The following is a 23,672-nucleotide window of genomic DNA, read 5'->3' as shown; positions in this document are numbered from 1 at the left end:
GAACCCTGCTTGTGACGATACCTTAGCACTCAGAACAAATACCACTTGTCCTTTGCAACCTTACTTCAAACTTTCCGTGGAGCCGGCCGTCTTCCCCCCAGCTGTTAACCAAATCTCCCCTGCTACTGCATCACACCACACAGTGCAACCAGTACACTCTTTAAGGGCACGTTGCTAGGCCCTGAATCATTATCTCCAGGCTGGCCTTACCACTGAGCTTCCTATTCCTATCTCCAATTGATGACAGACTACCTAGATGTTACAGGAACATCAAAGCCCATCCCAAATGGAATTCGTCATTGCCTCCACCAGACTTGTTGCTCATAACCAGTTTGTCATTGGCAGGAAAGCTATGACAAACCTAGACAGTGTATTAAAAACCAAAGACATCACTTTGCCAACAAAGGTCTATATAGTTAAAACTATGGTCTTTCCAGTAGTCATGCATGGTTGTGAGAGCGGGACCATAAAGAAGGCAGAGTGCTTTAGAATTGATGTTTTCAAACTGTGGTGCCTAGAGAAGACTTTGAGAGTCCCTTGGACAGCAAGGAGATCAAATTAGGCAATTTTAAAGGAAATCAACCCTGAATACTAATTGGAAGGACTGATGCTGAAGCTGAAGCACCAATACGTTGGCCATCTGATGCGAACAGCCGATTCACTGGAAAAGACCCTGATGCTGAGAAAGATGGAAGGCAGAAGGAGAAGGGGACAGCAGAGGATGAGATGGTTGAATGGCATCACCGATGCAACGGACACAAAGTTGGGCAAGCTCCAGGAGATGGTGAGAGACAGGGAAGCCTGGCATGCTTTAGTCCATGGAGTCACAAAGGCAGGCACAACTTGCTGACTGAAGAACAAGAGAGATGTGATTAACCAAACTTCTGGTCAACCAAGGAAGAAACCATGGAGTCATCCTTAGCCTCCTCCATCTCCCAGAGCCCCTATAAAAAATCAATCTTTATCTCTGCCAACATGAATCCTTACTATGTCTCAATTCCACCCATCCATCCTTTGACTGAACTGGTACTGCAGCCTCACTACTGGTATCTTATCTGTGAGTCTTTTATCAGACTTTTTCCCTCTTCCTCTCTCAGGTAGTGGGACACATTTCCACACACATTTCTCCATCACTCCCCTTACACAGGAAAGCAAAGCTCCTTGGTGCCACTGAAAAGACCCTCCATGAAGTCTGTCTGGCTATATCTCACTCCCACCTCTCAGAACTTAGGGCCTTGAGCTTTAGGCTTCATCAGTAATTAACTCCTGGTTTCTTGCAAAGACTGGGATTTTTAAACCTGGACATCCTTGCTCAAGTAGGACCCTCTGCTTATAATACCTTCCAAACCATACTTTACAATCAGTTTGATGGTCACCTCTTAAAGATGAGTTCGTGACCTCATCCTGATCTGTGTTGCTCCTCTTCACCTCTATGGATAACACTATCATAGGACATCAACAGTACCCATTCATGAGTGTCTTTCAACCTTATACTGTATGCTGACCAAGGACAAGCCCTGTGCCAACTCATCTTTATATCTGCAGTCCTCAGAGCAGTACTCGAACGTGGTATTTCCCTGGATGAACTGAGTGCTGTACACAGCACTGCCAAAAAGGGGCACTCAAACCAGGTAACACTAACCGTCAAGATATGTAGGTCTCCCTGCCCTTACCACGGAGAGGAACCAAAAGTCTCCACACGTTCATTTACGGTTCTGATACACTGATTTGCAAAGCATCTTGAATTCTTGATGCTAGGAAGTCAAGGACCCAGAGGTGAGAGAGGACAAGGGTAAAATACAGAAAGATGATAACCTCTGTGAAGGCGGCATGGCGTTCTGAGTCCATCGTGCAAAGGTGAGCCCGGAGGAAGTCTGCAAAGGAGTTGTGCTGCTGCCTGTGGTAGTACTCTTCCGACAAGGCCTGTGCAGTGAACTGGCCGAGTGCGGAAGCGTTCAGCCGGACCACGGCGTCAGCGGTGGCACAGCCCAGCAGCACGCACTTGGCATGCGCAGAGACTTTCTGGTAGCGTTCATCAGTCAAGACCTCGTGCCCTACCTGCTCTATGGCCTGGAGCACCACAGAGGCACATGTGTCTGAGTGGTACCCAATGAAGACGTCAGAAGGGCTGTATTTGGGTCTGGCGAGAAACTGCTCTGCTTTCACATCTACAAACTTCTCCACCCACACCTTGAGCTCTTCCACGATATTCTTCTGCCATTTCTCCAAAACGGTGTTGATGTCCAGATAGTGCTTCTCCAGCCGGTTAATGAGGGGGATGGGAAAATGTTTGTAGACGACATCTTTCTCCTCAATGACAATCAAGCGGAAGTCTGGGTGAACTCGACATTTGACCCGATGGGTCCCCAGGCCCAGGTCCACGTACTTCTGACCGCCAAGGTAGACATAGTATTGATTGAGTGCGTCGTAGAGGCTCTCATAGAGGTTCTGCAGGTTGAGCAGCACCACCATCTTGCCGGTTTCCATGCAGATCTTTACTCGGTTGATATTTCGGCAGATCTGGTTGTACTCTTGATCTTTGGGAAAACTGGATCCAAAAATAATCTCTGGTTGCTCTGTAATGAAGAACTTCTGCTGTAGGATCTGCAGGGCCACGTAATTTCTGGTCAGCACAAGCAGGTAGCGGGACTCGGAGTCATCCAGCTCTCTGCCATGCATCGTCTGAAGATGGCCGTATATGTTCTGGTGGATCAGCTGCATGGTGCTGACTTCCTCTGTGTACTTTGCCTCGGGTAAACTGGCTGAAAAGATGTCCAGGGCACGAATGTCGTCTTTGCCACTGAAGTTCCGAAGGACAGCTTGTGCGATGTCTTGAGGAGAAGGTTCCTTATTAGAAGCTTTGGCTGCAGCAAAGACCATTTTGATGAGGCTGTAGTAATCACGAAGCCCAAAGAATTCCTTGTCCTGCCTCTTACACACTGTTTCGTAGGCTTTGGCAAAGGATGTGAAGTATCCTCGGATTCTTTCTTGGACGAGGGGCTCTGAAGCGCAAATTCCCCTGGCACTCTCAATGAGCTCTCTTTTGTTGGGGCTGCCACGTGACACAAATATACCCCGGTTCATCTTGGCGGGATCCAAGGCCCAGTTGGAAATGCCTATGAAGCCAACTTTTTTGTGCGGGGCAGGATCATCTTCAATGCATCCATCTTCCAGCAATGGGTGCAGTGCCTTCAGGGGCATTTTGGGTGAGTCTTCTGCTAGTCCAACCTCATCTAACACCACCACGGAGACATACTGCTCGAGGTCCTTCCCCTGCTGGAAACGGGCACACTGCTTGAAGGTGCCTATGATGCCCTGTGGGGTGGAATGTGGACTACACTGGAATGACACCAAATGGACCTCCTTCAGGTGCCGGAAGAGGTCCGAGTGTGCAGCCTGGCCTTGCATGGCATCTGCCACGATGGTCTTGGCGAGAGATTTGGAGCTGCCGGGCTTGCCCACCAGGAAGAGAGGAATCTTGAGCTCGATGCAGATAACCATCATGAAGACGTTCTCCTTCAAAGCCAAGTTCCTGGCGATCATTTTCCTCAGAGACACACCATGCAGAAAAAGATCCTGGGTTTGCGTTATCTCATCCAGGATAACCCTGCTGTCATTATACGGTGCTGGAAAGAACCTGCAAATAGCTTTCCGATAAGATTCCTTCTCCTCTAAAGAGGCGTGGTAACATACCCCGACGGCCAGAACCAGGGACCAGAGGACAGGATCTCTCTCAAAGTCATTTTGGATGACCCGAGTCTCAGAGAGAAAAGACTCCAACTTAGACAAGAGCATCTCACTGTGGTCGTAAAACCATTTGAAAACTTTCACACAGCGTTCTACATCCCTGAGGCTGACAAAGCTGCACTCATTTTGTCTTTTCCTCATGAAACCCTGAGAGGCAGAAAGCACTTCCGTAATTACACGAGTCTCGCTCTGCACCATCACGATGGACTTCACCAGTCTCTGGACAATCTGATGGATGTAGAGTTTTTCTGCAGAGTCATTCAATTGTCCAAAGTCCCACACCAGGGGGATCAGGCTCGGCGGCAGAGCGTGGACACGGTACACCAGCTGCCTCAGGGGGATGGAGCCAAGCCTCTCGGCCGTCTCTTCTGCACTAACCCTGTACCCCAATCCGGCTGACTCCAGACGGCAGATCATCTCCTGGGTGTGCTTCCGGTAAGGGTTGCAGGCTGCAATGATATGCAAGCCAGAATCCTTAGCCAGGGGCTGGCCACCCACTGTGTGGTCACACAGGACCTCTTTGATGCAGGTTATGGCCTCCGTGGTGTTGGCTTCATCAAAGAACAAGATGGTGTCCAACTGATACTGGGCCTTATTGATGTGGGCCAGCTCTTCAGCCTCCCTGACCTTGGAGTAGATCATGTCGGCAGTTGTTCCTCCGTGGACCTTGACCAACTTCATGGTTTCAGCATCAGCACCCTGACGCCGCAGGTCACTAAGGAATTTAATGAGTCTGGTTTTCCCACAGCCAGTTTCTCCCATGATGATGACGGGGATGCCACACCGGAAACGCATCTCAATGGCAAGGATCTTAAGCATATTATCTGTTGTAAGCTCGTATGTTTCATCAGGGTCAGTGGCCCACTGGATACCCAATGCCAGGCACAGTTTTTCAAGTTTCTCATGTCTGGGCAGCTGGTCAAAGTCAACGTTGAAGGGCACCCCCTGAAGCAACAGTCCCTGGTACAGTTGCTCTGTCATAACATCCTTCTTGATTACCTTCCCACTCAAGCGGTCTATGGCATCAACACCACCGTTCTGGTTGGATTGGAAATGGAAACCTATGAACGTCATGGATGTGTGGTCACTGTTGAAAAAAACATATGGGTGGGGCTCTGACTCCCACCTCTTCCGGAGAGAGAAAGGGGCAAGGTCTTCTTCTTTGACCCCATCCATAGTGAGTGTGTACTTTCCCGGACTTTGGTCAGATGTGTGAAGTGTAGGTGTGGCGAAATCTCGGGCCATGAATATCATGAAGGTGACCACAAAGTTCTTGAAGCCCATCAACGTGTCTCCAACAAAGGTGGGATTACAGAAGAGAGAGGCCTCACAATCTCGGAGCTGGTAGTTCAGGAACCGAGCAAAGTTCTGAAGTTCTGACCAGGATGGGTTTATCACCCCGCAGTAAATCAGGAGGTGCTGGATGCATTCGCCAGGGCTACCTTCAACAGAACCTTTTTGGTACTGGAATGCGTCTAGGTTTTCTTTCTGATGGAACCGTCTTAAATATTGGTAAGGTCTCTGGAATATTTCACTACAGAATGCTCTCTGATCCATTCCTGGCTCTTTGTAGCTCTGCTGAGGATCCAGCTCCATGTTGATCACTTCTTTGGGAGGTCTGCAGGTCACTTTGGGGAAGATGTCTAGAAAATTGAACTGGGGGACAAGTGCATTCTGGAAAGGAGAGACACAAATCAAATGAGTTATGGCTGAATTTCCCCAAAACTGCTTTTGTGTTTTAATCCTCAACATGGTCTAGACTGCATGGACCTTTATGAAAAATCACTTTTCATGAGGAGATTTCTGTAGATAACTCTTTGCATGAGGTGTTCCCTTCTGCACATTCAGGCATGGTGTGAGCTGCACTGTAAATAACAAAGCCCTTTTCTACTCAGCCTCTTGGAACTAAATCTCTCCATCAAGCACATACATGCGTGTTTGTCTGAGCGTATGAGCATAAAACTCCCTTCGGTTAAGAAATTGATATAACGGAATTCTCTTTCCCATGTTGGCTGTCATTAAGAAAGATGGTTCTTCTCCTAGTGAATGAAGTTTCTGCATTCCAATCACTACTGGCATTTAACCTAAACACACAGCACTCACCCCAAAGAGAACAAATCTAAGGTACCATTAATTAATAAAAGAATCTTTGTATTCCATGCATTAATTAAAAATAAGCTTAAAGATTCTTCTTTACTAACACTGCACTCAGCTACTCTGCTAAGGCAAAAGTGGGGAATCACAAACCCCAATAAAAGCCCCTGTCCCCACAGCAGCATGAGAGTACCCTGATACACACCAGCTTCGAAGGCCTTCGTGGCGATGTCGAATTCCTTTCTAGGATTTCAATGATATATAAGTGGCATGGGTTCCGAAGCCACATCTTCCCATTTATATTCATTAAGTGCTGGAGAATGAGGAGTTTGAAGAGAAACACCCAAATACCAGTCTGCACCTAAGGATAGAATCATGTGGGTCTGTAAATGCTTACACAGAAGATAGCAGTCCTCTCAACCCTAAGGGCCTTCTTATTCTGCTCTATTTTACAATGATACTGAGTATCAATGGATGCAAAAAAAAGAAATTCTTCATACTGGGGATAGGGTAGGGCAGGATGTGGAAGCTGTGTCTCTCCCTACCCAGCCACTCAGCTAGAACCTGGGGGCAACTTACTGAAGTGAAAGTGAAAGTGAAAATGTTAGTCACCCAGTTGTGTCTGACTCTTTGTGACCCCATGGACTATATAGCCTGTCAGGCTACTCTGTCCATGGAATTCTCCAGACAAGAATACTGGAGTGGGTAGCCATTCCTTTCTCCAGGGGATCTTCCCGACCAGGGATTAAACCTGTGTCTCCTGCATTGCAGGCAGTTGCTTTACCGTCTGAACTATCAGGGAAGTTCGACTTACTGAAGAGGTCATGTCAAAGTGGAATATTATGGGTCTCCTCTGATACTGGGCATCCAGGAAAGGCAGAAGGGACCCCAGGACTTCATTCTCATCCACCTGAGGGTCAATCAATCGAATAACTTGTCGAGTCACTTTTGCTCCATTAAACTGCATTTTCAGCTGGCTGTGCAACCTCTTCACAAAGAGAGACCTTCCTGTTGACATGAACATATGAAAATTAGGTGCCAGAGCTGCAGATCAAGAATGAGAATGTCCACAAAATCACTTCTCTTTGTACAAAATTCAAAACTGATGCACCCTAACATCAGCTTAAAGAATATATACTTGAGCCCTCAAATTTCCTTGCTGTTCCTCACTCAACAGCCCTGCTGCTTCCTGGGATAAGGATGGAAATCTGAGAATGAGGTCAGGACAGCAGAGCTCGCTTCATGGGGGAGGGGAGCGAGTGTCGCTGGACAGAAGGGAGTACCAATAAAGGATGCAGTCAACAGAATGGAAATCATGATGGCGACTGAAGGTGGAGGCATCTGTTTCTTCTCAAGACAGAGAAAATATACCTTGTCCTGCTCAGAACCCACATCAACCCCAAAGCAGTCAATGGACTTAAAAAAGAGAGAAAGAGAAAACACAGCAAAGAAGCCAGTTTAAAGGAGAAAGATGGCTCAGCCAAGCTGGGACCAGGTGAGAAAAGTGTCCCGCTCCAGTGCGGGGCCTGATCTGTAACTTCAGGTGAGTCAATCCTCCAGAGACTCAGTTCCCCACCTGCAGAAGGGCTTATCTGAGCTCACCTCACTCCCCACTGGACAAGGAAGGGCCATCAGATGGTCCCTGGGCCCGGGGACCCAGCAGCCATTATTACCTACGCCCGCTCTCTCCGAGGCTACGATCCCAACACACATGCGGTCCTGGAACACGGCGGCAGCTGACGGGGTCTGTTCTGGGACTCGGAAGTGGTGAGCCAGGTAGGCCTGGATGTCCTTGAGGGGCGCCTGGGGGGTGACGAGGACCTTGTGCTGGCTGAAGGCCGAGGGGAGGTAGCAGTGCTCCCGCTCACAGTCACAGACCATCACGAGCCGGTACTGCGTCCGGTGGGGCTGCATGCACAGCCTCCGGAAGAGCGCCTCTGCCCGGCAGGCCACCTCGTAGCTCAGCTGGTCCGCATACAGCAGGCTATAGACCCCGAGTCCCTGGGAGCCTGGGGTCAGGCAGCGACGCAGGAGCAGTGCCACCTCCTCGAACGTGGTTTCTGGGGTGCAGAGCAGCACTTCATCGAAGGTGGGCAGGGGCTGCTGTGGGGTCTGCATGTAGATGGCCAGGGCGGCTGGCAGCACCTCAGAGTGGCCACAGACGACGAGGTTGGGCTGGCCCTCCTGTAGGCCGTGGGGGAGCTCCCGCTGCACAGGGGGTCCAGCCATCCTCGCCAGGTGAGCCAGACAGCGGCCAAGGGCCTCCAGGTCCAGGCAGTGAGGCAGGAAGGCACTCATGCATGTCATCGAGCATTTCATGATGACCCTCAGCTTGCCCACCAGTCTGGGCTCAGAGAAGAGCAGCAGTGGCAAGTCTTCCACCACTGTACTCTCCTGGTGGCTGCTGGCCCTTCTGAGGGGCCCCCTGCAGGCCTCCGAGACATCCCCCGGGGTGCAGCTGCCTTTGATGAAGGACAGCATAGTGAGGGCAGCGGCGCTGGGCGTCTCCCCCCCGAGCTCCGAGCCCAGGTAAACCAGCTGCTCAGCGGTGTAATAGTTGAGGTAAAAGTGCTCAGCTCGCTTCTCTGCCACGAATCTCTCCCAGTCGCCCAGGAAGTCCTCCAGCTGCCGGCAGAGGGCTTCCAGCAGCTGGATGACTGGCCCGCCCTCCACCAGTGGGCCCACTAGCCTCAGACAGAAGTCCAGCCGGATGGAGACACCCTTTAGGGGGGTGCAGTACACCTCGGCTGACCAGGCCCTGAACAGCAAGTTTCCAGCAGAGTAAAGGTTTATAAACGACTGGACAAGCCTCTGCACGTTGCAGAACACCTGCGGAGAGAGGACATGTAGTCTAGAATAACACAAACAGAGTTATAATTTGAAGGGCTGGGGTTCATGGCCCTCCGTGGTTCACCGTGGAATCTCAAGCATGAGATTGATCATGGAAGGTCTCCCTTTCTTATTTCCATAGTCTCTTTCTTAGGAAGCAATATGTTGTGAAGATAAAGGATATCATTTATAAAGTACAAATGAACTTTACAGAGGAAAAACTCATAATCAAAAGGAGAGACTGTTACATAAACCAATATGCCTTTACCATTGTGGTTACTGTGGATGTTGATGAACGATGTCCAACTACATCTTTAAGTATTTGGGGCTGCTTGCTGATTTACGGAGCAAATGGACATCTCTGAGTCATGAATTCGAAATACATGCACTCTGCAAGACTCACTGGCTCTACTCCCCACAATTTTAAGAGCAGAGTGATTCCTATGAATTAAAGACAAATTCAATCTCTTTTGACTTCCCAGGCACCTCAGCAGTGAGAGTGCTCAGCCCAAACAGATGGGATTAGGACACTTGCTCCAACATAGATACAAATCCTTACCTCGGAAAATACCTCTACGACTTCAGCATTGCTGTGTTCTTTCTTGCCAGACATCAGCATCAATTTGTTCAAAAGTTCTTTCAGCTCTTCTAAAGAGTACTCTCGCTTCTCCTCGTGGCCTCCCTGGCCCTCGGGAAGGATTAAACGAACAACTGTGTCTGGGGAAATCTGTGGAACAGGGCACAGTCAGAGGTCAATTTGAGGAGGCAGAAACCCCCCGACGACAGCAGCCCTAAGAGCCTCCTGCAGCTGTGCCTGCGACGTGAGGCTCACCTTTTGGCCATCCGTGGGGGCCTTGATCACATAGATGCCTCTGCTGTTGATCGCTGTCGCCAGGGACAGGGACGAGAGTTCCACAGACCCATGACTCTCCTTCACTGTCTTCAGCCACTCGAGGTTCCGGGCAGAGTCACGCTGTCAGGACAGAAGGAGAGAAAATGGGCCGAAGCTTAGGCGTGATCTTCTTCCTGCCACTCTCCCCACCTCTCCCTCCCAGGGACAAACGCCTGCCCTTCTCTGGCCCAGAGTGCCGTCACCCACAGGGGAGGCCTCCCTCATCTGCTGCCCACCACTGCCACGGGCTTTGGCTCTCCCTCCTGGGTCACATGCTGTTGCTGCAATGGACTGTTCCTCTGTGTTCCCACCCAGTGCCCTGGATCCGTGGATGGGGAGCGAGAGGCATGAACTCAGCTCTCTGTGAGAAGGCGGCCTTCAGCCGGGCCCCTAACCGGGGTAGTGCTGACTGAAACAAGCATGTGAGTTGTGTGTGCTCCTGCCGTTCCTGTTCCCTCCTTCACCCCAGAGGGGCCTCAGCCATCCTGTTGGGCAAGTTATGAACTACAGGCTTACTGGAACCCTGGTGCAGCTGATTTATGTATACGGAAATGTTTACTTTTCTGATTAAAAATGAATCTGTGCCAATTGTGGAAAGTATGGAAAAATACCAAAATGTATAGCATATTAACTAACAATTACCTCCATTCAGAGAAAACCACTGGTAACATTTTAGCACATTTCCTTTCAATCTTTTTTCCCATATATTTCCACCAGAGAGATCACTCTTATTTACATGCAGTTTTATATCCAGTTTTCTAACAATAGGACAGAGAAAGCACTTCCATATGGGAAGAAAAACTGTTTTCAAACATCCTTTTAAAAGGCTGCATTAAAAGTCTGCCATGTGGGTGTGCAGTCATGCCGCTAGTGTTTCTAAGTGACACTTTATTAAACTTAACCTGCTCTGGAGCCAGAAATAAGACTCACCAGTTTTGTGGGCAGGTTGTGGTCATTATCCAGAGCCTTCCACAGCTCTCTCAGATGTTGCATGAACTCATCAAAACCTGCACTTGTGTCCAGCTCATAGAGCAGGGGCGCGTAACCCTGCACAGCATCGTGGAAGCAAGCTACCCGGTCCACGTCAATGTCGTTCTCCCCCGCAGAGATGGAGGCCAGGTCTACGAACACCTTCAGCTCGGTGATGCCTGGGGCAGGAGGGGTAGATGAATGCAGGGTCACCCTGTGTTGACAAGAGCCCCCAATCTGGAACAGTGCTCCTTACTGATGCTATACCTGGATAGTGGACTTTTAGGATTTTCCCACTCTTTGCTTCAATAGGAACTTGGGCACTTTTTCTTTTGCCATTTATGTTGTTGTTTAGTGGCTAAGTCATATCCAACTCTTTTGCAATCCCATGGACTAGCATGCCAGGCTCCTCTGTCCATGGGATTTCTCAGGCAAGAATACTAGAGTGTGTCGCCATTTCCTTCTCCAGGGATCTTCCCGACTCAGGGATCGAATCCGACTCTCCTGCTTGGCAGGCAGATTCTTTACCACTGAGCCACCAAGGAAGCCAAGTCATTTATGTTGACACTACTGAACGAGACCTGACCTTACTGAACAACACCAATGTCTGGGCATTGCATGGAGTTGTTTTGTGTCTTTTTTCATGCAATCCATGTAATATTGCCATTTCATTATTAAAATTAAGCTTAGCTGGTGAATAACATGTTGACAGTCATCTACAATCAACGGCTGCTTACTAATCAAATGAAGCAGTGAAGCTGGGATGAGATGAATACGCAGCCCATCCCCTGTTCCTGGACAGCAGGGCCATCCACCTTCCTTCTTTCCTGCCTCCTTTTTCGCTCCATACATTAATTCTGCCAAAATCGCCCAAGCCACATAGCTAAAAAGACTGCCAATTCTGTGCACAAGGATAAGTAGATGCAATTACGTCTAGAAGACAAGGCTGCCTTGGCTTCTAGTAAAAAAAAAAAAAAATTCAACCAAAAGAAAAATCTAAAGGGACATAATTTTTTAAAAATGATCACCTGCTGTTCACAGCATGCATCCAGAGTGAGAGGGGAAAAAAGTAGCTAAGGAAATGGCTTTTACACCAGCAAATGAGTGATACTATCTTGATATAAATTCTACCTACAAACCTAGGCACACCTTGCACATTTACCTAATGAATACAGATGAAAACTTGCTAAGAGACTAGATTTTAATTACTCCAATCACTAAAATAAAAGGAGAATTATGGGAGGTGATGGAGGGCTAATTATAGTTACAATGGCAATCATATTATAAGATATAAATGTATTAAAGCAATGTGTCATGTACCTTAAGTTTACATAATGCTACAAGGAAAATAGTGAAGTGAAAGTCACTCACTCGTGTCCAACTCTTTGCGATCCCATGGACTATACAGTCCATGGAATTTTCCAGGCCAGCATATTGGAGTGAGTAGTCTGTCCCATCTCCAGGGGATCTTCCCAATCCAGGGATCAAACCCTGGTCTCCCACATTGCAGGTGGATTTTTTACCAGCTGAGCCACAAGGGAAGCCCAGGAATACTGGAGTGGCTGACCTATCCTTTCTCTAGCAGATATTCCCAACCCAGGAATTGAACCGGGGTCTCCTGCAATTGCAGGCAGATTCTTTACCAACTGAGCTATAAGGGAAGCCCTTATATGTAAAACACATTTCAACTTAAAAAGTTTGAATGTAAAACATGCAGAACATGATCAAGGGAGTGACTGCCCAGAAGTTCAGGAAGACCACCCCATGAACCATCTAAAAACTGTCCAGCCTTCTGGCCAGCACAGTGATGGACTGTACCTCGGAGAGCCTCCTGGACCCAACTAATGAACTCCTTTCTCTGGGATAGCTCCTCCAGACACTGACACTGAGTCTCATTGATATCCTGCAGAAGCTTTTTGACACGGATAATTTGCTGGTTGATACGGTCCAGTTTTTCGTGGCGAAAGTTGTCCAAGTCAGTCTAAGAAAGTTATCAAGAAAGCAGTGAAAGACAGTCTGCAAGACAAGGCAGTATGTGGGCTGAAACTGGCTCCTGGACCCCCAAGAAGAACTATGCTGACCATCCCAATAGCCCCTCCTACCAAACTTCTAAAACTGACACTAGCAGTCACACTACTGGTAAACAAAGGTAAAAACAAAGCCCTTGGCATACTCAGGCATTGAATAAAATACAAATCACCCTGAAGGAAGCTGTGAAATCATCTTGCCCAGCTTTTCAAAGCCAGAGATCTGGGATCTCACCCCTGCCTCACCCCCAACCCCAGGAGTCCCCAGTAAATAACTTACAAAACTCAGTAAGGTGTGGAGAACACTGAAGTCACCAGTCAGGCCCAAAGTCTCTTTGACCTTCAATATGACCTTGGCTGAGTCAACAGCCTGATGCAGGTGATGGTATTCCTTGATCTGCTGGACTCTCTCTTTGATCCAATCCTTCTGGTCTCTGGGATACAGAGCACACATGGTCTGGAGGTCTTCAGTTAGGACGCTGTATTTATTCACAAAGTCCTTGAAGATGTCATCAGTTTCCCCAAAGGTGACCTCCCCTGACTTCAGATCCTGATATAGTTTTGTAAACCTTTTGAAACTAGGACAGTATAAACATTCATATACCTCTTCAGGCTGAAATATCTCCCTTTCCAAGTTCTCTTCTGACTCACTCAGCTCCTGTGCAGTTTCTGCCCAGAAGATCTGGAAGATGTGACTGTCCTTTAGCAAATATGCATTTTGGGCCATTTCTTGAACTTCGGGGCTCAGGTTATAATGTGTTGTCTGCTTTGAGTCAAGGGAGGTGGCTGACAAAGTCACTGTCACAACTTCGTTTAACTTTTTCCCACGGAGGTCTTCCGAATGTCTTTCAGCAATCTCTCCAAAATCCACTTTTGAAACGATAAGAGAATGTCAAGTCAAACTCTACTCACAATATCATTTTATTTTACTTTCCCAGTTTTCACTCCCCTTGCTGCTCTTAAGGAAATGCAAGTGAACACACTTGCTGGCATTTGTTCTCAGTGAGTGTCCCTAAATCTCCACCCTCACCTTGCTCATCAGTTTTCATGACAAAGAAGGCTTTGCAACTTCTGGGTGAAGATGACAGTTTGAAATCTGCACATGTTTCCACTCCCTCCCCAAATCCTGCTGCAATGACAGAACTGAGATTGTTTTTCAAAAGCCATAAAGCAACAGGACTGGGAAGTACAGAAAAGGAGACCACAGCAACAAAACTTCGGAACTTGAAAAGCAGATGTGCTGGGGGTAAACAATGTTTCACCCTGAGAACTTGGGATCTTAGCCCATAGGGGGGAAAGCTGAGATTCTGCCAGGTGTCTGTCATCACAGAATTTCCCACATGCACAGATCCTGGCTGCACAGATGCTGGAATTTGGGAGGTGGTGATGAAATAAGGAGGACTGGGTTGAAAGTCTGCATAACAAGTCATCCGACAGGCTCATTTTCATCCCAACCCATTCCATCAGCAGGCTGAAGGCACCTCCTCCACCCTGGCATGCAACAGGTAGTTTATATTCTAGAGAGGCTCTAGAGGGCTCACAGAAGGCTCTCTCGACTGGGGGGGCGGGGATCTCGGGTACATGGCAGAACAAAGGCATTTCCAGACACCTACCCTTCATCAGGAAGCTAACGGTTGGTATGTGCCACTAAATTTGAGAAGCTAGAAAGGAGAAGAGAGGACACAGGGAGTAGAAGGAAGGACTGGGGCTAGATACGCATCTTAGATGCTGAGAATCCTCCAGCCCTCATTTCTGTCTTGACTCCTAGAGACTGGGCAGGTAGCCCTGTATCTTCCAGACAAGAGACTGGTGATCTGAGCAGTCCAAGAGAGAGGCGCTAAAGATACAGGCTATTTCAAAGCCTAGCCACCACACCCTCAGAATCCCCCACCAGGGTGTTAGTCCCCTCTCTTAATATAAACAGATAATAAAGAATTCTAGACAGAGGGGCAAAGCCTTAAACATGAAAAATAGACATTAAAACATACCAAGAGATAAAAGCAACTTGGAGGAAACAGGAAACTATTTAAGAAAAAGAAAATCTCTAAATCAAAAATATAAAAAAATCTCAGAAAGATACGATACTATAACCATGAACCAGAAGAGAATAGTATGGGAAAAGGATAGCTCAAAGCAAAAAGAGTTCTTCTAAATTAAATACAAGTAAGAAGAAAAAGTAAAAAATTTAATGGCAAGGTTAGAAAGAAAATTTAAGAAATTGTTCAGAAAACAGAACAAATCAAAAGACATGGAAAATAGGAGAGAAAATGTATGGACATTAGATGACTACTCCAGGAGGTCCAATATCCAACTGTGGATTCCAACAAGAGAGAAAGTAATCACTTAACTAACACAAGAAGTTTCCCCAGAACTCAAGGACTTAGATTTCTAGATTACAAAGACCCACTTAAGTATGGCCACTACAGCAGATGGGAAAGAGATCCATTCCAAGGAACATCATTATGACATTTCAGAATAAGGGGGACCAAAAAAAAAAAAAAAATCTCAAGAGCTTCCAGGGAGAGAATATGTCATCCACAAAGGATTAGAATCCCAACCGACTCTAAACAGTGACCCTGCAAACACAATGGAGTCACGAACCCCAAATCCTGAAGGAAAGATCTGCACCAACAACAGATCTCCTGTGAGGGCAGATGTTTTCAGACAGACAAGAACTCCTGGGCCCCTTACTCAGGAGAAACAGAGTGTGTATATCACTATACACAGGAGTGAGAGCAGGAAGCCATGACACCCAGGATACAGATCCAGCCGAGAAGAGAAGCAAGATACCCCTAGGATAGCTTATCTCTGGTTTGGAGAGATTCTATCTGAAAAAGCAAATGGATCTCCTTTTGAGGAAATTCAAACAGGTGGTAGAATCTGAATTGAATTTAAAAAGTAAATACATTGAAAACAAAGCGTAGGACAGGAGAAGAATTTTAAATCTAGAGAGGACAGTTTGCATAAGAAGTGGGAGAAAATAATGGCTCGGTTGTAAAGAGTGCTAAATGTAAATCATAGTCGTGACATTTAAATCCTGAGGGCTGATGAAATTATGATAAAATTGGAGGGAAGTGAGACTGGAAAGGCTATGTGTATAAGACAGAAATTGGAAAAACAAGGAAATCTAAATCCTAATTTTCCATAAATGATAATGTTTAAACCTGAAAAATCAAGAAGCAGGCTATTTAGTGCTATGTCAGTAATTACCAAAAAAATTTTAACTTCATTAAAAATTAACACATTAGAAAAAGCCTCCCTCCTCCAGGATGAAGGGCTGCTACGCTGATATGTTTTTAATCATATTCTCCTTTGACCCTTCTTCCCTGAGGACCTTTCAATTTTGTTTATTTTAATGCTTTAAGAATATCACCTTTTATCATGTCTTTTACCCTGCCACACAACTTCAGGAGAGAGTCAACATTTGTTTTCTCTTTCTTGAGAGTGAATAGTTCATTCTTCCTTAGACTCAGCACTTCCTTCATAGTTTGTTTTCTGTCTTGGATTAAAGAACTTTTACCCTCTGGGGAAAAAAAGAAAGGAAAGGAAGTCAGTAGAAATAACAAATACCCATTTTGTGTCAAGCCATTTCTCGAACCTCCCGTGAACCTGCTCCACATGCTGGGCTGTGGGACGGTGATGCCACAGGCTGTATGCACGGCTACTCCAAGATGTCCCTCTGTCAGTCAGGAGGAATAAAAACAACCAGTATTCTAACGTGGTCAGTATTTTATCACTTCCCCTAATTTTCCTGAGGATTAGAAGCCGTCCCATGACAACTTCCTGGAGAGAGAAGCCGTCATAAAGATGACAAAGATCACCTCTCTATAAGACACACAGGCAAAGAGAGACACTTCTGAGCTCGCAACTCCTCAGGAGCCTGAAGTCCACATCTCCAAGTGATACTTACGTAACTGCCAGATGTCGAGGAACCGATCCATGTGTTCTAGGATCAGCTCCAGGTGGCCAACTAAAATTGTTCCACTGATGAGGTCATTTGTAACTTTTGTCAACACAGAGTCCGCAGTGGCCATCAACTTCTTGCCTTCCTTGGTAATATTTGCTAATATTTCCTCCTTGGTTCCTGACCAAGTTAAGAAGAGAGTTAAAACGGTAGGCACCCCACTTCCTTCCCACATTAATGGATTTCCAGTAACCTCCTATTGCTCTGCCCCAACTTTCATATAATAAAGCAAAGTCATTCTGTATTCCCAAGTATATTTCTCACATTCTTTAGAGGGCAGGATTTTCAAACATGCTTAGTTGAACCACCAATTTTTCTTTCCCAATAATATTAGGATCATACATTTGGGTCATGTCATTAAAAGCAAATATAGAGGCTTTATTCAGAATTGCAAAATCTTGGAAGTACCCAAGATGTTCTTCAGGAGGTGACTGGACAAACCATAGTCCACCCACACAACTGAATGCTATTCAGTGGTTTAAGAAGTGAGCTACTAAAAGGAACCTTTGATGCATATTGTTAAGTAAAAGAAGCCAATCTGAAAAGGCAACAGGGAGTATGATTCCAACCATATCCCTTTCTGGAAAAAGGCACAACTGTATAGGGGAGGAGAGGGAAGGGATAAACTGCTGGAAAACAAGGAAGTTTGAGGGCAGTGAAACAGTTCCGTAGGATATGGTATCAGTGGATGCACAATGTTAAACATTTGTCAAAATCCACAGAAAGTACAGGAGTAAACCCAAATGTAAACACTGGACTTTACTTACTAATAACATATCAATATTTGCTCATCAGTTATAATAATGGTACTGAAGCAAGATGTTAATAATAGAGGAAATTGTGTGTGTTGAGTGGGTAGATATGGGAATACTCTGTACTTTCTGCTTAATTTTTCTCTCAACTTAAAACTGCTCTAAAATACGAGGTCTGTTAATTTAAAAGACACAAATGGAATATTTTCAAGTGAGTAGCTTTTAATAGACAACAACAGAACAAGAAGAGCTAAGTCCATCTTCTTATCTGATCACTACAAAACTCTGGCATCAGAGGAACTTGCGTATTTTTTTGTTTATTTTTTTAAGACCGTCTCAGTAATTTGATGAAATTGACACTCACAATAATCTGTGGTGCTTTTCCATTAGATCTGAATCTATGACTCACACATAAACCTGAATATAACATTTTTAGGGCAACACACATTTCCCCTCTTTGGTCACAAACTCTGGGGTCATGGAGGGTAGGGGTGCAAGAATCAGGCAGTACTTAGTTTTTGCTAAGGTCACCAGTACTGGACTGGACATTTACATGGATCTCAGAATAAGAAAGACAGGGTTTTAGATACAGACACACTGGGTTTGGATTTCAGTCCTTAACACTTATTATCGGTGAGACCTTAGGTAAGTCACATTACATTCTCCACCTCAGCCCTTGGTCTGAGGTTACTATGTCAGCCCAGTAGCTGGAGTATAGCAGGTATTCCATGGATGGTGGCTTTCAGTGTTAGGTCTCAATTATAATACAAGATACTCTGAGCCTTCCTGGGTCTGTCCGTCCAAGCTGCTTCTTTTGACAAACATCAACCCAATCTAACTGACTAACAGGTCAAACACTCTGCTGCCATGCTTGAGTCAGGAGGTGTCACTGAACAGATGCTCCCAGTACCCTCCATGAACATACCATATAACTTGAAGAGGTGCTTGACGTCTGGCCATGTGAGCAGGTGATTCAAAACCCCACCCAAGTCGTCTACAAACTCCCCTCTACTTGTTGGCCAGGACTTGGTGATCACAGCAGACACAAGGTTGCCACATTTTTGCAAGTCATTATAAGAGATTTTCCCAAGGATACTGGTTTGAGACTGTAAAAACATGAATAAAGAGAGCGATATTTAGAAGGTTATATGGTTGATTTCCTTTTTAACAAAGAAGCAAATTAACTACCCAATAGCATTTCAGAAGTCTCTCATAACTAGTTTTACAATGCCTCAAAAAGCCAAAAGAGTAAATAAAATACTTAACTTTTCTGAGGGCATTTCCATTTTCCTGTCCACTGTCTCCTTAAGATTGAACACTGGGGATGTGGAAACAGGTACCCACAGAGATACTGACACAACCCACAAATTACCCCCTTTTCTCTTGCTCAGTGCCATTTTTCTTGGACCTTTCACATTATTAAAAACATCAAACATAATACAAGTAACCATTAATATTGGTACTTTGGTATTATTAACTGTAATTATTTTAAAGTTGCCTGCAAACAACACACACACATTTTAATTCTCTTCCTAAGTGAATTGATAAAATCTTTTCAACTCTAAACTTTTTTCTTCCATAATGCCTTGTTAACCTTTGGGGTCTTTTACTGCATGCTAAGCAAGGGATAATACCAAGGGTGGGTGAGTGGCAATGATAATAATGAGGCATTTAGGAAAAACCTGCAAGATTGCTGGAGGTTACATGTGAGCTGCTTGATGCAAAACAATAGCAGGAAGCTGAGCGCACTTCACAGAATGGGTAGAGAACACTGGATTTCAGGGGGGGGGGGGGGATGCCCAGAGCCCATTCTTTGCTTGGGTGCAGAGTCTCGGAACCAGCAGTGCTTAATAGACTTTGGTTGGTGGTGTCAGAAAGCAAGGATGCATGCAAATGCAGTTCCTGAGTGGGAAAGGTTGTTCACCTGGCAGACCAAGCCCACGGCTTCAATGGCACACATCTCAAAGCATTTCGCCACACTGTCTTCTGCACCTGCAGCAACCCAGTTAGAGTTGCAGAAGGCAGAAATCTGGAAGAGAGGCCTCTCCTGCAAGACGGGAAGACGAGGGTGTGAGAGGTTAGGGGTGCCACACTCTCAGACCCTGTGCAATGAAAACGCCCTAGTAATTTTCACTTTCCTAGTGTTGTATCAGCTCCCCATTACTGTGGCCTTCTTCCCATCCCACGAGAAGCATGTCCTCCCTGCCTCTAACCATTAGACCAAAAAGGCCAAAATACCTACTTAGCAGAAAAAGCATCTGGCACAGCAGCTTGCAAAAAACAGGTGAAACTGAAAGTGAGAGTCGCTCAGTTGTGTCTGACTCTTTGTGACCCCATGGACTATATAGTCCGTGGAATTCTCCAGGCCAGAATACTGCAGTGGGTAGCCTTTCCCAAGGGATCTTCCCAATACCAGGGATCGAACCCAGGTCTCCTGCATTGCAGGCAGATTCTTTACCCACTGAGCTATCAGGGAAGCCCGCAAAACACAGGTAAACTTTTTAAAAAGATTTCTTCCTTTCTTCTCTTTTCCTAAAAAGACCCATTTAACAATGACATATAAGCCTCTCATGTGTTTTTAAAAAGCTGAATCCTCTAGGGTCACAGGCCTTAATTAAAAATGGGGAGCACTTTTGTGTTCTCCCCTAGTTGTCACTGGGTTTAACAAGGCCCTTGTCACCAACAGGCCACTTAGAGCAAAAAGCACATAGGCTTAGTTAGTGCCTATTTGAACTTCACACAAGTCAAGGGTTCCCCTGGTGGCCAGAAACTGTGCCCTTATTCTTTTCTGGGATACCACCTATGGTCAAACTATTAAGGCTGAATCAGAAACAGAGTCATCTGCAGTCATCACATGTACTGGCCAGTCCATGTGGTCTGGTTCCAAAAAGAACATCCCCTGCCTTTCAGTACCTGTTTGAGCCTCCCTGCCATGTCCCTCAGCAAGGATGCCTTCCAGTCATACTCCGTGGGGAAGTTTATTTCCACCAGTCGCCTCCAGACCTGCAAAATCCACAAATAAGGGACAATCACTAAGACACCTAGATGCCACCATGGATTTCTGTAAAAGAAGGCAATTACGGTCAGACAAAGAGCACAGTGCTTTGAGGACACGTGGGTTCAGACTCATTTTTGTCCAGTTGTCCGCTGTGTCACTGGTAAGTCAGGGCAATCCACTTTAGCCTCATAAAACAAAGGGTCCTGACTGGACCAGGTCACCACTATGGTTCACTACTGCTCTTCATCCAGAAAGGATTTCCCTCCATTGTTTTAATTTCAAAAAATTTCAAACTTCAGAGAAAGTTGCAATAACAGCATAAGGACACCCATATACTTTCAGCTAGACTCCCCAGCATTTAAAGTGGCTGCTCCATCTCTTTCTCTTCTGTGCTCCCTTTAGTCTATCTAGAAACAGGCATTGTCTCCACTGAACCAGAGTTGCAGATGCCATGCCCCTTGGCCCATAAGTCCTGCACAGGCATTCCCAACCCCATGGCCCTTCTGCTACACACAGTAGTTCAGGTGTCATTCTGAGGCCCGTTCACTCAGGTTGACATCTTTCTCATCTTTCTCCCTACCCACACTTTGCCATTGTTCACTAGTCAACTAACTGGGTCCAGGGTTCAATGAGGGACACATGGCATTATCATGTCTCCTTTCTAGAGGAGTTTTGCAGCCTTTTCTTTCTTTCTTTATGACAGTGAAAACACTTTTTTGCTTTCCCATTATGGTTTATTGCAGGATACTGAAGATAGTTCCTTGTGCTATATAGTAGGATCTTGTTGTTTATCTGTTTTATATGTTAAGAGTTTGTATCTGTTAATACCAAACTCTTTAATTTATCCTTCTCCCACCTCCTTTTCCTTTTGGTAACCAACAGGTCTATTCTCTATGGCTGTGAGTTTATTACTGTTTAATAAATAAGTTCATTTGTGTTTTATTTTCAGTTCAGTTTAATCACTCAGTTGTGTCTGACTCTTTATGACCCCATGGACTACAGTACACCAGGCTGCCCTGTCCATCACCAACTCCTGGAGCTTGCTCAAACTCTTGTCCATCGAGTCGGTGATGCCATCCAACCATCTCATCCTGTCATCGCCTTCCCCTCCTGCTGTCAATCATTTCCAGCATCAGGGTTTTTTCCAATGAGTCATCAAATCAGGTGGCCAAAGTAATGGAGTTTCAGCTTCAGCGTCAGTGCTTCCAATGAATATTCAAGTCTGATTTCCTTTAGGATTGACTGGCTTGATCTCCTTGCTGTCCAAGGGACTCTCAACAGTCTTCTCCAACACCATAGTTCAAAAGCATCAATTCTTTGGCATTCAGCTTTCTTTCTGGTCCAACTCTCACATCCATACATGACCACTAGAAAAACCACAGCTTTAACTATATAGACCTTTGTCGGTAAAGTAATGTCTCTGCTTTCTAATATGCTGTCTAGGTTGGTCACAGCTTTTCTTCCAAGGAGCAAGCGTCTTTTAATCTCATGGCTACAGTCACCATCTGCAGTGACTTTGGAACCCAAGAAAAGAAAGTCTGCACTGTTTCCATTGTTTGCCCATCTATTTGCCATGAAGTGATGAGACTGGATGCCATGATCTTAGTCTTTGGAATGTTGAGTTTTAAGCCAGCTTTTTCACTCTCCTCTTTGACTTTCATCAAGAGGCTCTTTAGTTCCTCTTTGCTTTCTGCCATAATGGTGGCGTCATCTGCATGTCTGAGGTTACGGTATATGTGTTCTACTTTAGATTCTGCATATAAGTGATAGTATTTGATATCTGCCTTTTTCCATCTGACTTACTTCACTTAATATGATAATCTTCAGTAGGATTATACTCTTCTGGCCATTACTCATTTTCATAGTCAAATTGCCTCAGATTTGACTAGTGAGAGCCCCTGCAGGCAGCTTCCGTTTCCTTTTTTTTTAAAAAATGTAATAATCTTAGATGAACAGAAATATTGCAAAGATAGTACAGAGAGTTCCAGTTAACCCAAGTGCTAACACTTTACGAAGCCATAGTATAGTTGTGAAAACCAAAATTAGCATTGATAGATTACCATCACCAAAACCACTAACTCTATTTGGATTTCACCACTTTTTCCCACAATCATTCTTTCGCCCTCCAGGGTATAACCTAGGACATCACCTGGTCCTGTCTGCTTGTGAAATGTCACCACTTGGTTTCAAGTACTTTTACTTTATGGTAATACAAGGTGTTTCAGGCTGGCCGTGCACTTCTTCGGCCCCATCTTTAGAATCTGCTGTTCTTTCCAGAAGCACAGGGATTTTCTGTTTTGTTGTTCAGGGAGAATGTCATTTAGAATTCATGGCTGGGTGTGTTCACAGACCTGGGTGTCACCATCTCTAGGCCCTTTCAGTGGATGGAGCTAGGAAATGTTGCTTTTAAAATCATAAGTTCACACTACACCTCTAGCTCTTTTCAAACCATAGACCTCCTTTCCCCTCCCCTAATCCATATGTTCCCTCCTCCAATGAGAAAGAACCCAAGCTTCCAACAGCAGCAGCCCTTGCGTCCCTCTGCCCAGCCTTACAGTACACAAAAAATAGCTTCAGACTTGCTACATTCCACTGCTAACCACAAAACTTCCAAATCAAGTTCAAGATTTATGTATGTTTTCTATGTTTTGACCTTAGACTCTGTCCCTGTGAGGGTGAGTGGTCAGAGTTCTGGGCTCTGAAGTCAATTGTTAGTTGCTTAGTCATGTCCAACTCTATACGACCCCATGGACTGTAGCCCACCAGGCTCCTCTGTCTATGGAATTCTCCAGGCAAGAATACTGGAGTGGTTGCCATTCCTTTCTCCAGGGGATCTACCCAACCAAGAGATCAAATCAGGTCTCCTACATTGCAGGCAGATTCTTTACCATCTGAGCCAGAATACTGATGTTCTGGGCTCTGGGTGTTCGGATCAATAATCTTCTCCCCTTGGTGTGGACAGATAATATGTCTGAATAAGGCTGAGATGTAGTAAGAGTTATCTGTTTTTGTTCATGCACAGTTTCAGGGATGTGATTTTATGATGATCTCATTAAAGTATCCCTGGAATATCACAGCCTAAGTCAGAGGGCCCCTTACTCGGTTTGTTCGAGGCACTTTCTCGAACTTTGTCCTGGAAGCAATAGTCTTTAGACCCTTCCTCCTCCTCCTCCCCAACATAAGATTCTGTCCACATCTCAGTTTCTGGAAGCCCTCCCTGTCTCCCAACCTTTTGGGTCTGATCTCTAATTTCCTCAAGTTCAGATGCCGCTCGGCCCAGCTTCCCTTTCATGGAAGCCTTGCTCTCGTCTTATTTTCTACTGTCAACATCATAACCTGACCCATAACCTCAGCACAGCATCAGACATGAATGCCCTACCCCACCGGCCACCATGTCCCA

At 45.7% G+C, this 23,672-nt stretch overlaps 1 protein-coding gene across 4 annotated transcripts in view; it reads right to left on the bottom strand.

Moving 5' to 3' along the window:
• Positions 1 to 23,672, bottom strand: part of LOC136149507 (E3 ubiquitin-protein ligase RNF213-like) — a 124,527-nt gene that overhangs the window by 45,635 nt on the left and 55,220 nt on the right. For all 4 annotated transcript variants that reach the window (XM_065909818.1, XM_065909816.1, XM_065909817.1 and 1 more), the window contains 14 exons: positions 20,188 to 20,277; positions 19,199 to 19,321; positions 18,200 to 18,380; positions 16,469 to 16,642; positions 15,932 to 16,081; positions 12,839 to 13,428; positions 12,350 to 12,512; positions 10,493 to 10,710; positions 9,503 to 9,643; positions 9,230 to 9,397; positions 7,515 to 8,670; positions 6,656 to 6,849; positions 6,047 to 6,202; positions 1,816 to 5,421 (listed from right to left, as the gene is read on the bottom strand). In XM_065909818.1, the coding sequence (XP_065765890.1) occupies positions 1,816 to 5,421; positions 6,047 to 6,202; positions 6,656 to 6,849; positions 7,515 to 8,670; positions 9,230 to 9,397; positions 9,503 to 9,643; positions 10,493 to 10,710; positions 12,350 to 12,512; positions 12,839 to 13,428; positions 15,932 to 16,081; positions 16,469 to 16,642; positions 18,200 to 18,380; positions 19,199 to 19,321; positions 20,188 to 20,277 (7,110 nt within the window). The remainder of the gene's footprint in view (positions 1 to 1,815; positions 5,422 to 6,046; positions 6,203 to 6,655; positions 6,850 to 7,514; positions 8,671 to 9,229; positions 9,398 to 9,502; positions 9,644 to 10,492; positions 10,711 to 12,349; positions 12,513 to 12,838; positions 13,429 to 15,931; positions 16,082 to 16,468; positions 16,643 to 18,199; positions 18,381 to 19,198; positions 19,322 to 20,187; positions 20,278 to 23,672) is intronic.

This window comes from Muntiacus reevesi, chromosome 18 (genome assembly GCF_963930625.1).
Source record: "Muntiacus reevesi chromosome 18, mMunRee1.1, whole genome shotgun sequence".
Taxonomy (NCBI): Eukaryota; Metazoa; Chordata; class Mammalia; order Artiodactyla; family Cervidae; genus Muntiacus; species Muntiacus reevesi.
Note: the sequence above shows the minus strand (reverse complement) of the source record. Positions and strands in the feature narration are given on the sequence as shown.